Genomic DNA, 12436 nt, shown 5'->3' on the forward strand with positions numbered 1-12436 from the left:
GGCGCCTGCCAGCGGCGGGGCCGGGGGGTCCCAGCGGGGGCTCTGAGGGGCGCTCAGAGGAATAAACAAGGAAGTCTCACGCTGCCTTCTCTCACTTTCTGCTGCTTAAAGAACTCCGTTTTCTCGTAGCTCATTCCCTGCGATCGAGGTTTGCCTCCACTACTGGATTAATTTTTGAGGCTCTTGCACAACTCCCCTGCACAGCCAGAAATCTCTCCTAGCTCAGTTTGGCAACTTCTTCTCCTTTTTAAATCATGGTGAAGGATATTTCTAGGGCTCTCTTTGTATTTAATACCACCGCATACACAAACTTTGCAAAAACAATGCAGGTAAAAAGGCTCAAAGTCTGCAAATCCCTGCCATAACTAAGCACTTCACCTCCTTTGCCTTTTTAAAGACCATGGTGACTGATGTACCATTTATCACGATTGCTGTCACTCGATTACCACAACACAAACACAAAGGAAGAGATCGGATCACTCCACCCTGGTGGCTTTGCGTTCTCACTAGGGCAAGGGAAGGGAGGAGAAACAGGTACAAAGAGGTGAGGTAACTTGCCCAAGGTGACAGGAGTCAGCAGTTGCACTGGGTGGAAAGCCCAGATCCTCTGAAAAGAAGGTGAGAGCTCTTTTGTCTCCAAAACAAATTTCTGTAGTCACTAGAAATTAATTGTTTCGATGCTGATGAAAATACAGGGTAAGAATTCTCAGAACAAGCAAAACAGCAGCTTCCACCAGACTGCTTTATCAGCATCCAACATACTGCCTTGTGAGGGAGAAGATTCCTTTTAAGGATTAACAAATAGTTCAGCTTCTAGGGGTGAGATTAGTTCCTCCTCTGTGACTAACAACAGACTTGTGTTTATAGAGGGTTTTGTGGAATGGGTCAGGCCTGTTGGAACTGGTCAGAGGTCACCAATGCAACCCACAGTGGTTTTGAACAAGATGTCAGCTGGATTCACCAGCCACATAGAATTGAGGGGGGAAATTCTATAATATTCTGACCTGCTAATCTCTCATTTTATTCCCGAGCTGAACAGTGTCCTGAATTTCCAACTCAAGCTATAATTTAAAAGACTAACTATAAAACATCAGAGGAGTAAAAACTGAGGCTGCTCTAATCTCTTGCTGGGCAGAACACTTTGCTAAGAAAGCAGATTATCAGTCACTGTTCTGGGCATCTTTACACCATTGGTGTCTGAATGGTTTATTATACTTCCTTTTTCCTTAGCTCATCTTCATACACAATTCAGTTACAGCCAGTAAATTCACTGACATTGCAAGGAAGTAAATCCATTTTCATATCCATTGAAGCTTTCATCCAGGAAGTTTGATTTACAGTCAAATAGTATTACAAGACAAAGCCTGCACTGGAACCATGCAAATAGTAATTGCAGCTACGGAAGTTCTCCTGAGGGGAACCCTACAACCCAAAAGAGATCTTTAAATACAAATTTAAGAGAATAAATTTATAGCTTCCTTTTCTTGTCATTGCAGGATATGAGAATCTGTACTAAATGTCAGCAGTTTAAAATGTAGGACAGCTATTTCCATAACACAACTAACCTGCTTTCCCAGATGGAAGAGCTCTTCATCCTTACCTAGTTCAGAGTTTATCCAGTATGTCTGTCAAAGTGCTCTGGAAACGTATTTCCCTTCAATATATGTGAGAGAAACCATTATGCTGCTCTTAATCCTTTTACTGCCCCAGAACATCATGGTATTCCTCATAATCTGTGGTGAACATAGGTGCTTTCCAGCACACCCCTGGCTTGGATTTTGCCTCACATTCTGGACTTTCTGGACATTCTGGGCTGTAGCCAAAGCCTAGGACATCCATGTGAGTTATGGGAATGCTCATGCAGACAGGGTGCAGATCTCTTCCCTGCCATTCCTCTGCCAGTGGCTGGTGTTAATGTAGGGGTTTCATTGTGTGTTTAATTGTATAGTTTTGCACATGAAGCATCATCACAATTGTTCCTATTAAACCCAGACCAAACAGACAAAAAGCATTTTGAGCAGCAGCAGCAATGCTAAGGAGTGTAATTAGAAACTGTTTCAAAAGAGGATAGAAGCGAAGCAGGCTTTGAATAAAGCGTACAGCAGAATGAGTTGCTTGTCAGTTCATTACCTCTCCAAGACTCTGTCTCTCCTGTCTGTCCTCGTAGGTAGAAGTGTAGAATGGCTCATAAGTTATTAGGTCTGGACGTTCAATGTCATAAATGGCCTTGACTTTGGGAATGGCTGCTAAATCCTTGTAATCAAGGATTTCATTGTCTACTTTTGCCTGAAGGTCAAAGACAGAAGATAAATTAACTTACACAAATGCACTGGTAATTTCTGTTTTACACAATTTATGATTTTTATGTATTTGTTGTTGCACCGTTGCTATGGAAAATCTGGCACTCTGCATGTGAAGTGATTCTTGTTCTTCTCCAGTAGGCCTCCTCTGCAAAAGCACACAGTGTTTTCCCAGTTTGGGAAAGAAAGAAGATGGCATACACAGATCTAATACAAAAGTTTCCTAGCTCCAGTGAGCTGGAAACTTCAGCTCTGCAAATGACTCATTTTGTGGCCTCAGGCAAGTATTTTCACCTTTCTGCTCTTGTTTTCCCGTATGTAAAACATGTGATAACATCAACATAGTTTGCAGATTACAGAGATTACAAGAAAAATACATGCAGAAGACCATAGACAGAAAGGCAAGTAATAACTGTACACACGAGAGGAAATACAACCTATTACAAGGCAATAAAAAGGAAAGCAGGACCATTTGTCAGAACTGGGTATTGAAACTCCCACCTGAAATTATTATATTGTACTCATCAGTCAATCTATACCCAAGCTTCAGACTAAGTCATGTTTCACAAGCAAAATATTTGACTTCTGAACCAGAAAGTGTTGTACCAGCCAGGCTCACCCTTCTCCCTGTGTCCTGAAAACACAGATAGCAGATCTCACATAAGCCCTAAGTCAAATGACCTGTCTGCCTTCTGTCCCCCTTCACATCATCAAGTGACTTCAAGAGATTTACTGTATCTTTATAAGGGAAATGTGATCTGGAAAAGGCCTAACCTGCTCTCAAATTCTGCAGTTAGAAAAACACTTCAGTCATGGCAAGAATTTTAACTATTTAGCCACTAGAATAAAGGCATTAGCATCAGCATAAAAGTGATTTATTTCAGCATGGAGCATTTAATATGCAAGCAAGGGCTTGGCAGCATATTTACCAGAAGAAATACTTACATAGATAGTGTGGCCTGGAGAGCCAGGTATACTGGAACCTGGTCTGGAATAAATGCTTTCTGATGATGTTCTTGTAGGCTGAAAAACAAAATGTAACTTTTCAGAGCAACATGAAGCCACTGACATTGGTAATTTTGATTTTGAGTGAAAAAATCTGCATACATCTTGAAATTAACTGAATTTAGGAAAAAATCTCAACACAAATGCAAGCATTCTGGCAAATTTCACAATCTTGTGAGGGAGGTGGGCTTTTTTTTTTTGGTAGCAGAAGGAGTGCTGTGAGGAGGGGAGGGAGGTTTTCTCAACCATACAATGTAAAAGACTGGCACAATATTGAACAGAACCAACCAACACCTGGCAGAGACACTGCAAGGAGCCATACAAAATGCAATGCAGTACAGTCCTACTGGTCATTTTATCAAAACGTTAGTCCACAAACAGCTACAAGTATCAGCAGTTCAGCAACAAAACTCTTGAGAGGCACAGCACATGTGTTATCAGTTTCCAGATGTTCAATCACTGAATTTCCATTCCGAATACAGAATTTAATTCAGCCCTTCTAAGCAGCAAGACCAGAAATCCTTGGTTTGGAGCTGATTCCCTACAACTGCAGCACAATCTAGATGCAACATGAAAGTTGGTTGAAATTTCATTATATCCGAGTACTGCAGAAGTCCTGATGTTTAAGGACAATGTCCTGTCAACTGAAATTCATGAGAACAGGCACACCCCTACAGAGCAAGTGCTGTTAGACATTTAGTGGATTTTCTAGCAGTTCATTGGGACTAAACAGACATTCATTCTCTGCAAGAAGTTTTGTGAGAGGTGACAAAATAACTTATCACTGACGTGGGGATTCTGAAAATTGCATGAATTTGAAAAATGTCTAATCAATCAAAAGTCACCCAGGCTATTGTGGCAATTACTCCTAAATTTGACGTGAAGCAAACACATAAATACAGTCAATGATATCCCACTCACAACTGAGAAACCATGAACAGTTTTTCCTCCCTAATGTACTGCAAAGAACCAAAACCCATCTCAAAGCACTGCATAAGCAAATGGCTCTGATGACACCAGTGCAGCAGGATACTTCAAAGTCACTGAAAAATAAATCTCGGTAAACAGTCCCTACCTCATCAGCTTATGACATTGAAGGAAGGAACACTGAAAAGAAACAAGGGTTGACAGCTTGGCTGATTTTTCTTAGGAAACACCTGGAGTGAACACAACAAGGCTACTGGACCTTTCTTATCTCTCAACATACATTTCCTGAAAAGATCCTTCAACAGACCTCAGAGTCTTTCTACCTTTTATTTCATAGCCAGGAAATCTATTGGAACCATCTGTATAAAAAATTATGAAGACTAGTGGTGGATCATACACCAGGCTTTCTCTGACTTCATTTGAGGAAATGAAATCACCACATTCAGGGAGGGCTAGAGGAATGAAAGACTTTGAACATGTTCCACCAAAAAACATGAAGATTCAGATCAAATAGAGAGAAGATGCAGCCATGGACTGACACAGTCACAAGTCCACTCCAGAGCATATCTGAGAATACTTTCTCAACTGGACCTTTCTGTGTTTCTCTCCTTTTCTTTCTGTAGCTGAAAATTCCTACATCCTAAAAGGAAGCAGAAATTTCTCAGCTGCTCTTAAGCTCCTCCCATGATGCAATCAAATGAAGAAAAAACAACAACACTTATTTTACAGAAATGTTACAAGAATTAAGCTGGAAAATCTGACTGTTGTTGAGAAACACTTTATTCCCCTTCCCTTCTAATATTTCACATCACTGTCTGAGTGGAGACACATGTAAGATGTTGCTGCAGTTGCTATGGAAAACAATTGTTTTCATTACAACATTGGGAACAGTATTAAGTACTTGAGGTACTGTTAGGGGTGTCTCTGTTACCTTTGGCTTTCAGCAGACATTAAGAGTTTTGTCTGCTCAGTTCTCCCTGTTGTAGGAAAACAAGTGTTATAAGCAGTTACAGCTTCTTCCCACCCAGCATTCCTTCTGGGTTGCTCTTCTCTCTTCTATAATCATTTCAGAAAACAACACATTCTCAGCCCTCAGTCCATCTCCTTAGATTTGTTTCTTAGTGTCACTGCTAAAAACCATTTCAGCAAAGGAAAAGCCACGTATTTATCACTTCAGTGAATTTGTTAAATAGAGTTAGACATCTCAAAAACTTAGCTTCAGCCAAATCCTGCTAACAGATTTCCTAGAAGCTCTTAAAGCCCAAAATACAGAAGCAGTTGTCAGGTGGACTGGCAAGTTGTAGCACCTGTTCTCCATTTCCCCATGGTGTTACTACTCCAAGTTCCTCATTACCGTCCCATTAACACAGCCATGAGCCAGACATGACACTCTAAAATCCATCTAATTTCCTGTATTCTTCCTGAGTAGATCAATTTTATCTTTTGTCTGTTGCAAAAATCCAAGTTCCTTGGGCAGGACACTATCCTGCCAGCCACTGCCTGAGCACACACTGTCAACTCTCAACCTTCCTGTCTGACTTTGCCCTGTTTCTTATTTTGAATTGCACAGGCTGTTTCCATCACAGATGGCTATTTCCTACTCTGTTGCTTCGCATATGGTCTGCAATCCTTCACAGCTTTGCAGGTGCCCCTAAAGACAATTGCATTGCACTTACAAACATTTGTGCCATTTGCCTTAACAAACATACACTAAAGACTTCTTACAATAAGGTGTTCCTCTGGCATACGTCTAGTTCTCCTAAGAGGCCTATAATAGCTCCTGACTGAAAACCTGTGACCAGTTGTGGCTTTTATTAGACTGTATATTTGCATCTTAACTAGCAGCTGAGAAACCCTGACCCTGTATAACAGAGTTCTGACTATCTCTTAAACAGGTGGCAAGAGACACACTGGAGGTGAAGTTCCCTATTGATGTAGCTGAAACTGGATGTAAATTCTACCCTAGAGATCAGAGTATGGATGTAACAGGAATAGCAGCTATCCCTGATTTAACCTCTAACCTTCAATGGAGATACTACGTGAGCATCTTGTGAACGTTTTATCGGAAGAAGACAAGAAATAAGAGGAAACATCCTTTAACATAAATGCATTAATTCACACTCCCAGTAACAAAACAAGTTAAGCTGCAAATAGATTTGGAAAACTACATGATTGCTCTTGAAGGATTCCTATGGAGTTTTTCATAATACCATCTTTGTGCAGAGAAATTTAAAGCAAATTTCAACAAAGAACTACAACTGGTTTTTGTTTGTTTTCCTTGTGCTGCATGGTCTTTCTCTCTCCACATTTTCTGACAGTAGAAGAGTCATATCTTTTTTTCTTTCCTCTTACACCCGAATGGATGTAACACTAGTAAAGACACCAATACTGGATATCTGTACCAGATACAGGAAGTCTATGAAGCTTATGAAAAAAATAAATCAATAGAAATTCAATCAATAGAATTTCATGCATGTAATTAAAGGAGTCAAAGGAAAGAACCAGATTACAAAGCATCTAAGGCATCTGCAAGACTTTCTGGTATTTCCCACTTTATCACAGATTTTTTTATTTTTATGTTTTTGTTCTTCACTCCATGCATTTGTCTTCAATGCACAAGTTCTTTACCAGTTGCATTTGCAGATTGGCAGAGGTAACACCAACTGTCATGCTCATCCTATTAGGTTCCATGTGAATTCCAATGCTCAATTAATGTATCACCCATGCATATGCCTCAAATTGCTTCATTTATTCTAATACTAGATTGCAAAGCTTAAGATATTCATCTGCTTTTACCTCAGCTTGTCATGTCATCATGCATGGACATCATCTAAATAAATAACTTTCTAGGAAAAAAAAAAATCTAGGCTAGAGCCATTCACATCATCCAGATGCTACTACAATGGGGTGGCTCTGGTTTTCTCAGCTACAGATGTTCAGAGTCATGCTCTAAAAAACCTTACAAGTGCAGGCAACCAGATCAAAACTGATCCCAAGAACATCTGGCCAAATGGATGCACTGTTGTTTAACAAAGGCATCGCCAGGGTTGGTTACAGTACCTGCCTTAGTTTTTTGATAGAGTTCATTATGCAGGGCGGTGTTAACAGCTGCAGAAGAATGAATATGTTTTTCACTTAATAACATTTAACATTACAGCTCAAGCAAATTCTCTAAACCTTGGAAGCTACTTTAAGTGAAGCATGTTTATAAATACACTAATGGAAGATTAGCATATAATTTATTCTGCTAGGCAGACACAACTGTGCAGTAGTGAGAAACTTGGCCTTCTTAGTACAACACTTGCTACTCTTACTAACTCAACTACAAGGTTTTATAGTTATTTAGGACTCAGTACCAACTTACATTAAACACAGACTACCTATGGATTTCAGTAAACTTCAGAAGCTGTGTACAAGACAAATAAAGCACCTCAGTGTTACAGCACTCATTGTGCCCGTTTATTATTTCAACTGTACCTTTCTCCTTTTAAGAGTGTTTCCATCAAATGCATGCATTCATTAATTCTTAGCCTAAAAAAATCTATACTATGTATGCATCAAGACAAAACTAGTGAGCAGGTTTAATTCAAACTCACACAGATGCACATTTTAATAAGTTAAAAATATTTTTTCTTTCCTTTCTAGACACAAAGGCCAGAGAGGAGAATTAATTTTCAGCACATTGCTACTGAACTCTCTTACAAGACTACTTATGCAAATATAGCCATCACCAAGAGTAAGTTAAGTGTAAAGCAGAAGAGAAAAAAATACATGCTGAATTCAATAGCAAACTTCTCAGAGAATTCACAGGATTTCACCCTATGATTTTCAACCAACAATTCCCATGTAGTTTCAAGCCTTTGTTCCATCTTTGCAGCCACAGAAATAACAGTACCTTTGTGTCTACTCTGCAGAACACTTGAAGCCAATCTGCCTTAAATTACACTTGGTATAATCAGCATGTAAATCTATAAAAAAATTTAATGCTAACCAAATATACACAAGAGGATATTAATCTGACCATAAGCTATTTGTATCCTACACAGCCTACAAATCAAGAGAGCATGCCCTAATTTTGACACGGGCTGCTCCTATTTTGCCTTATTTTTCTACTACTTTGGAGACTATTTATTTCTTTAATCCAGGGCTCCTGGATTTCAACACTGGATACTCAGATTTGTGCATGCTGACCTGAATGCAAAAAAAAACACTTTACTGGCCTAAAAGATAACAGAAATTGTTCCACAGTTTTCTAAGACTCCAACATTCAATTCCATAGAGCTTAGGACTACAGATACTGCCTTGCCGAGGAGCACTGATAACACATCTTCATAGCTGTATTTTCTAGATATATATTTCTCCAGCTAACAGAGCTGTGTTTAAGCGGTTAAGGCACTGCAACATTGTTAGTTAACTGTCTGAAGTGCTGTGCAGGACAAAGGGCACAGGGCTTGCATTAATTCGCACTGAATCACAGCCCTGGGTTGAACCAGCTAACACTACCCTGCAGATGGCATATAACACAAATATCCTGCCCTCGCTGATGAGATGACTGTGTCTATTTTGCAATTATAAATGGGAAGGCAGCGTGAGCAGACAGAATGGAAATACAGTGGAACAGACACCATCAACCTGCCTGCCCACCACTAGCCTGTTCTAAGTCCATACCAGTACATTCCCAGTTTGTCTGCAGGTGGAAGCTGCCTCAGGTGTGCCTGCTAGCAGTGCAGCCACATGTGCCCTGGATTAGAGAGAGACAAATCCTCTTGGGCTGCACATAGAACATGTCCAAACCTGGAATTTTGTACTTATTTTCTCTAAAGTATTCATATATAGTTGGCTAATACATATAAAAAGGGAACTGATTTAACTGATGGCATATTTTTTTCCTGAAAAGTATGAACTATTGTTCATGAAAATCTATTTATTCTTAATGACCACTTGAAGTCAGAAGCTTTTCACCATTTCATCTGCTTCATATTTGCACTCTAATTTTTTTGTTGTCAAAGAACAACTTTCTGTTGCACCAGTAGAACAAATCCACAGCCCCCCAAAACTCACCTGAATATCAAATAAAAAAAAGTTAATTTTAAGCATTTCATTTAACAAAATAAAAAAATGTGAGAATTAACAAACAACACTGCACCACATGATGCAAAATACAGCGCAAGTGCCCATGGTGGGAAGTGATAGCAGGGAAGCTGTGTGGCAGAAGTAGTAGCAAGCACAGCAAATGACAGTAATGAAGAATCTTCTCAGTAAAGAAGACCATTATCAACACCATGAAAATGCAACAGCAAACCTCTGCAGAGCGTGGCCTGCGCAGAACCAGACTCTTTGGATAAAAGAAGTCAGATGAGGAATGCTGTCATGGAACACAAAAGGGAAAAATGAGTGAAAAGAAAAGCAGTTTCCCCAGCTCAGTGGTTAAGCTCTTTTTTTAACCAAGTTACTAATATCTACTTGCTACATAATAATTGGTGTATTATAGTATCTATGTTACATACTGGTCCCTGCAGAATCATGAGCAGCCAGACAGTTATTATAAAAACCCCTAAGCAATGTATAATTTTGCAACACACATAAGGTTGCTTTATCTGCTGCTTGTTTTGGCTTTGTAATCCTCTGCAGAAATCCAGTGGGGGGAAGATCTACAGCAACAATTGTTTTCCTGAACTCCTCAGATCTTGACCAGCTAGAATGCTGAGTAGTTTATATCACAATTCAGTCACTAAGAGAAAACAGCTAAAGTGACTTTAATGATAACAGGGCTTTTTGTTTTGTTTTCCTTTATAAGGAAATGAAACCCAGCAGAGCATATAGGCCATGTCACTGGCTTTTTGCAGAACCACGAGAAAGTCTAGGCCAGACCTTGAAAGTGGCTGTATCAGGTATGTCAGTTCATGCACCAGATTCTGATTCTCACATCAGATCTAAATGTGTCATAAGAAAACAAAACTCAGCCAAAGCACAGCTCATAATTTAGTTGTGATGTTCGAATAGTCCCTAATTCCCCCTGTTCCACTTGTTTCTGTACCTACCTGTTTGCTTCTGCCTTCATTTGCATCAGCAATATGAAATGTGTACCAAAATAAAAGTGCACTTAAAGTGATTTTAAAATAAGGTGTCTAACTTTGCACTGGAGTAGGCAGAGACTACCTATGATGTACAGTTGAGCTGCAAAGTTTTGCAGGTGGGTGAATTAATTTACTTCACTCACTTCAAGTAAAGTTAGCTGAAAGGGAAGAAGACTGACATGCTCGAATGTTTGACAGAAAAAAGGAAAATATTTGAAGAGGACTTTGGCAATTTCCATGGGGAATGACAATAAGCCAACTGATTGATAAGGGCAGCCATAGAAGGTCCATGAGGGCTGCCATGTAGTCAGGAGTGCTTTGGTGAGACTCCTGGGTCCAAGCGAAAGGGAGGTATTGTCCCCAGCCGTTCACTATGAAGCACAAGCATTCTGACACTTAAGCAGGGTCAAAACAGTCTTACACTCAAATTGTTTGTTGAGGAAGAAAATCCAGTCTGGCATAATTTTCCATTTTCTCATAGACAGTCAGTACAGAACAATGTGCAAATACTGGATGGTACTATAGTGATGTTTGTCTGTGCTAGGTCCCACACCCATCTATAGCAGACCATACTTCTATACTAGCAGTACAGCCCACACCAACATGAATCCTGCTCAACAAAAATTCCCAACAATCACAGGAAATTCTCTGCAGGGGATAATTTACAGACCAGTGCATGTAAATAAATGTTAAAAGACATGGCTTTTTGTGAATGAGCCACACAACCCACAGGATATCCTACACACTGTCACGCCAGTATCTCTTCGTTTCTTTGTCTTACAGACATTTTATTCATATATTTTCTCTAACTTTTATATCAACAAAAAATAACAAAGTTCAAAGCACCAGCTGAGACATCAAAAAGAGTAAATTGTGCAGAATATTAATTAGTGAATTTGGACTTAGAGTTGCCTGGTGCATGCAAAAAGCCAGGCTCCAGCATTTATCAGCACAGCATTATTGCCATGAAGGATCTGATCTAGAAATTTTGTCTAGATATGCTGAGGTGTCTCCAAAGGTAATTGCAGCTCTTCTTGGCATTCAAATTAGGATCACTTTAGGTTGAAGTTTATTTGGATGGCAAAGGGAAGAGAGTCCATATTGTCTAAATGCTGTAAATAACCACACAAAATAGGGGATAACTATAGAGCAATTATACAGACGTGAAAAAAATAGTAAAATATATTGCAGCATTTGCCCTGTAAATGACACTATCTTTAAGGCAGTGCACTGAGATAGGTAGTGAAAGTGTTGAGCCTAAAAATCAGAGCAATACCTCTGAAGTGCCTCCACTGCTTATTCTGCCAGAGTGGTGACAGCTATGCAGAAAAAAAACATGGAAAATAGTCACTCTTTTAAAAACAACATTGAGTTACTGTGTGTGCAAAATACCTGGTGTGTCAGTGCCATGAGTTCAACTTACCCGTAGCTTCTCTTCGGTCTTAGTGGATTGCTTACAGTCGGGATGCCAGACAGTGGAGCCTGAGAGAGAAATAAAACCACCATCTTTGTTCAGAGCAAAGCACACGACTTCCAGTCAAGACAAATCAGTTATTAAAGAGAATCCCTTCATTGCATCAGATGGTGTATCTGCATGAGCTATGCAAGTGATTCACATTCATTTCTAGCTCATGAAAAATAAAAGTGAAACAAAAATCCATATTCAAACCCTTGGCCCATCTACCACAGCCTTTTCCTGAAGCTGTCAAAGCACTTTGCACACATTCTTAATTAAAACTCAGCCTTCAGCAGCAAGGCAGTCAGCAAGCACCAGCTGGAGGAACTGAAAGACAGAGGGTTCTCCTCTGAGCAGTATAGAGGGTAAGAGCAAAAGAAAGGGGCCATTATCACCTGCTCTGTTCTCCCTTTATGCACTGCACCAAAAGAGAAAAGGAAGCCCTAATTGTAAGTCCATTAGTACTGGAAAAATCCTTTCACTTCCTTGAAGCGAAGTTATTGTGAAGTATTATTACTCAGTTCACCTCTTCCTTGCCATAACACAAAAAGCAACAGGGAAAGCAAAATCAGAGAATTCACAATGCAGCAGAACCAGGGCTGTCTCATCCACTGCTCAATGCTAGAGAGCTCAGTGTGACACAAGTAGCACAAAGCAGCATGTGAAAGAGT

At 39.8% G+C, this 12436-nt stretch overlaps 1 protein-coding gene across 1 annotated transcript in view; it reads right to left on the reverse strand.

Annotated features, from left to right (window-relative positions):
* ABLIM1 (actin binding LIM protein 1) overlaps positions 1-12436 on the reverse strand; it is a 128339-nt gene that overhangs the window by 28863 nt on the left and 87040 nt on the right. The window contains exons 8-10 of the mRNA XM_010007943.1: positions 11733-11791; positions 3246-3323; positions 2131-2286 (exon numbers count right to left, since the gene is read on the reverse strand). Coding sequence (XP_010006245.1) covers positions 2131-2286; positions 3246-3323; positions 11733-11791 — 293 coding nt within the window. The remainder of the gene's footprint in view (positions 1-2130; positions 2287-3245; positions 3324-11732; positions 11792-12436) is intronic.

This window comes from Chaetura pelagica, unplaced genomic scaffold (assembly GCF_000747805.2).
Source record: "Chaetura pelagica isolate M959 unplaced genomic scaffold, ChaPel_1.0 scaffold531, whole genome shotgun sequence".
Taxonomy (NCBI): Eukaryota; Metazoa; Chordata; class Aves; order Apodiformes; family Apodidae; genus Chaetura; species Chaetura pelagica.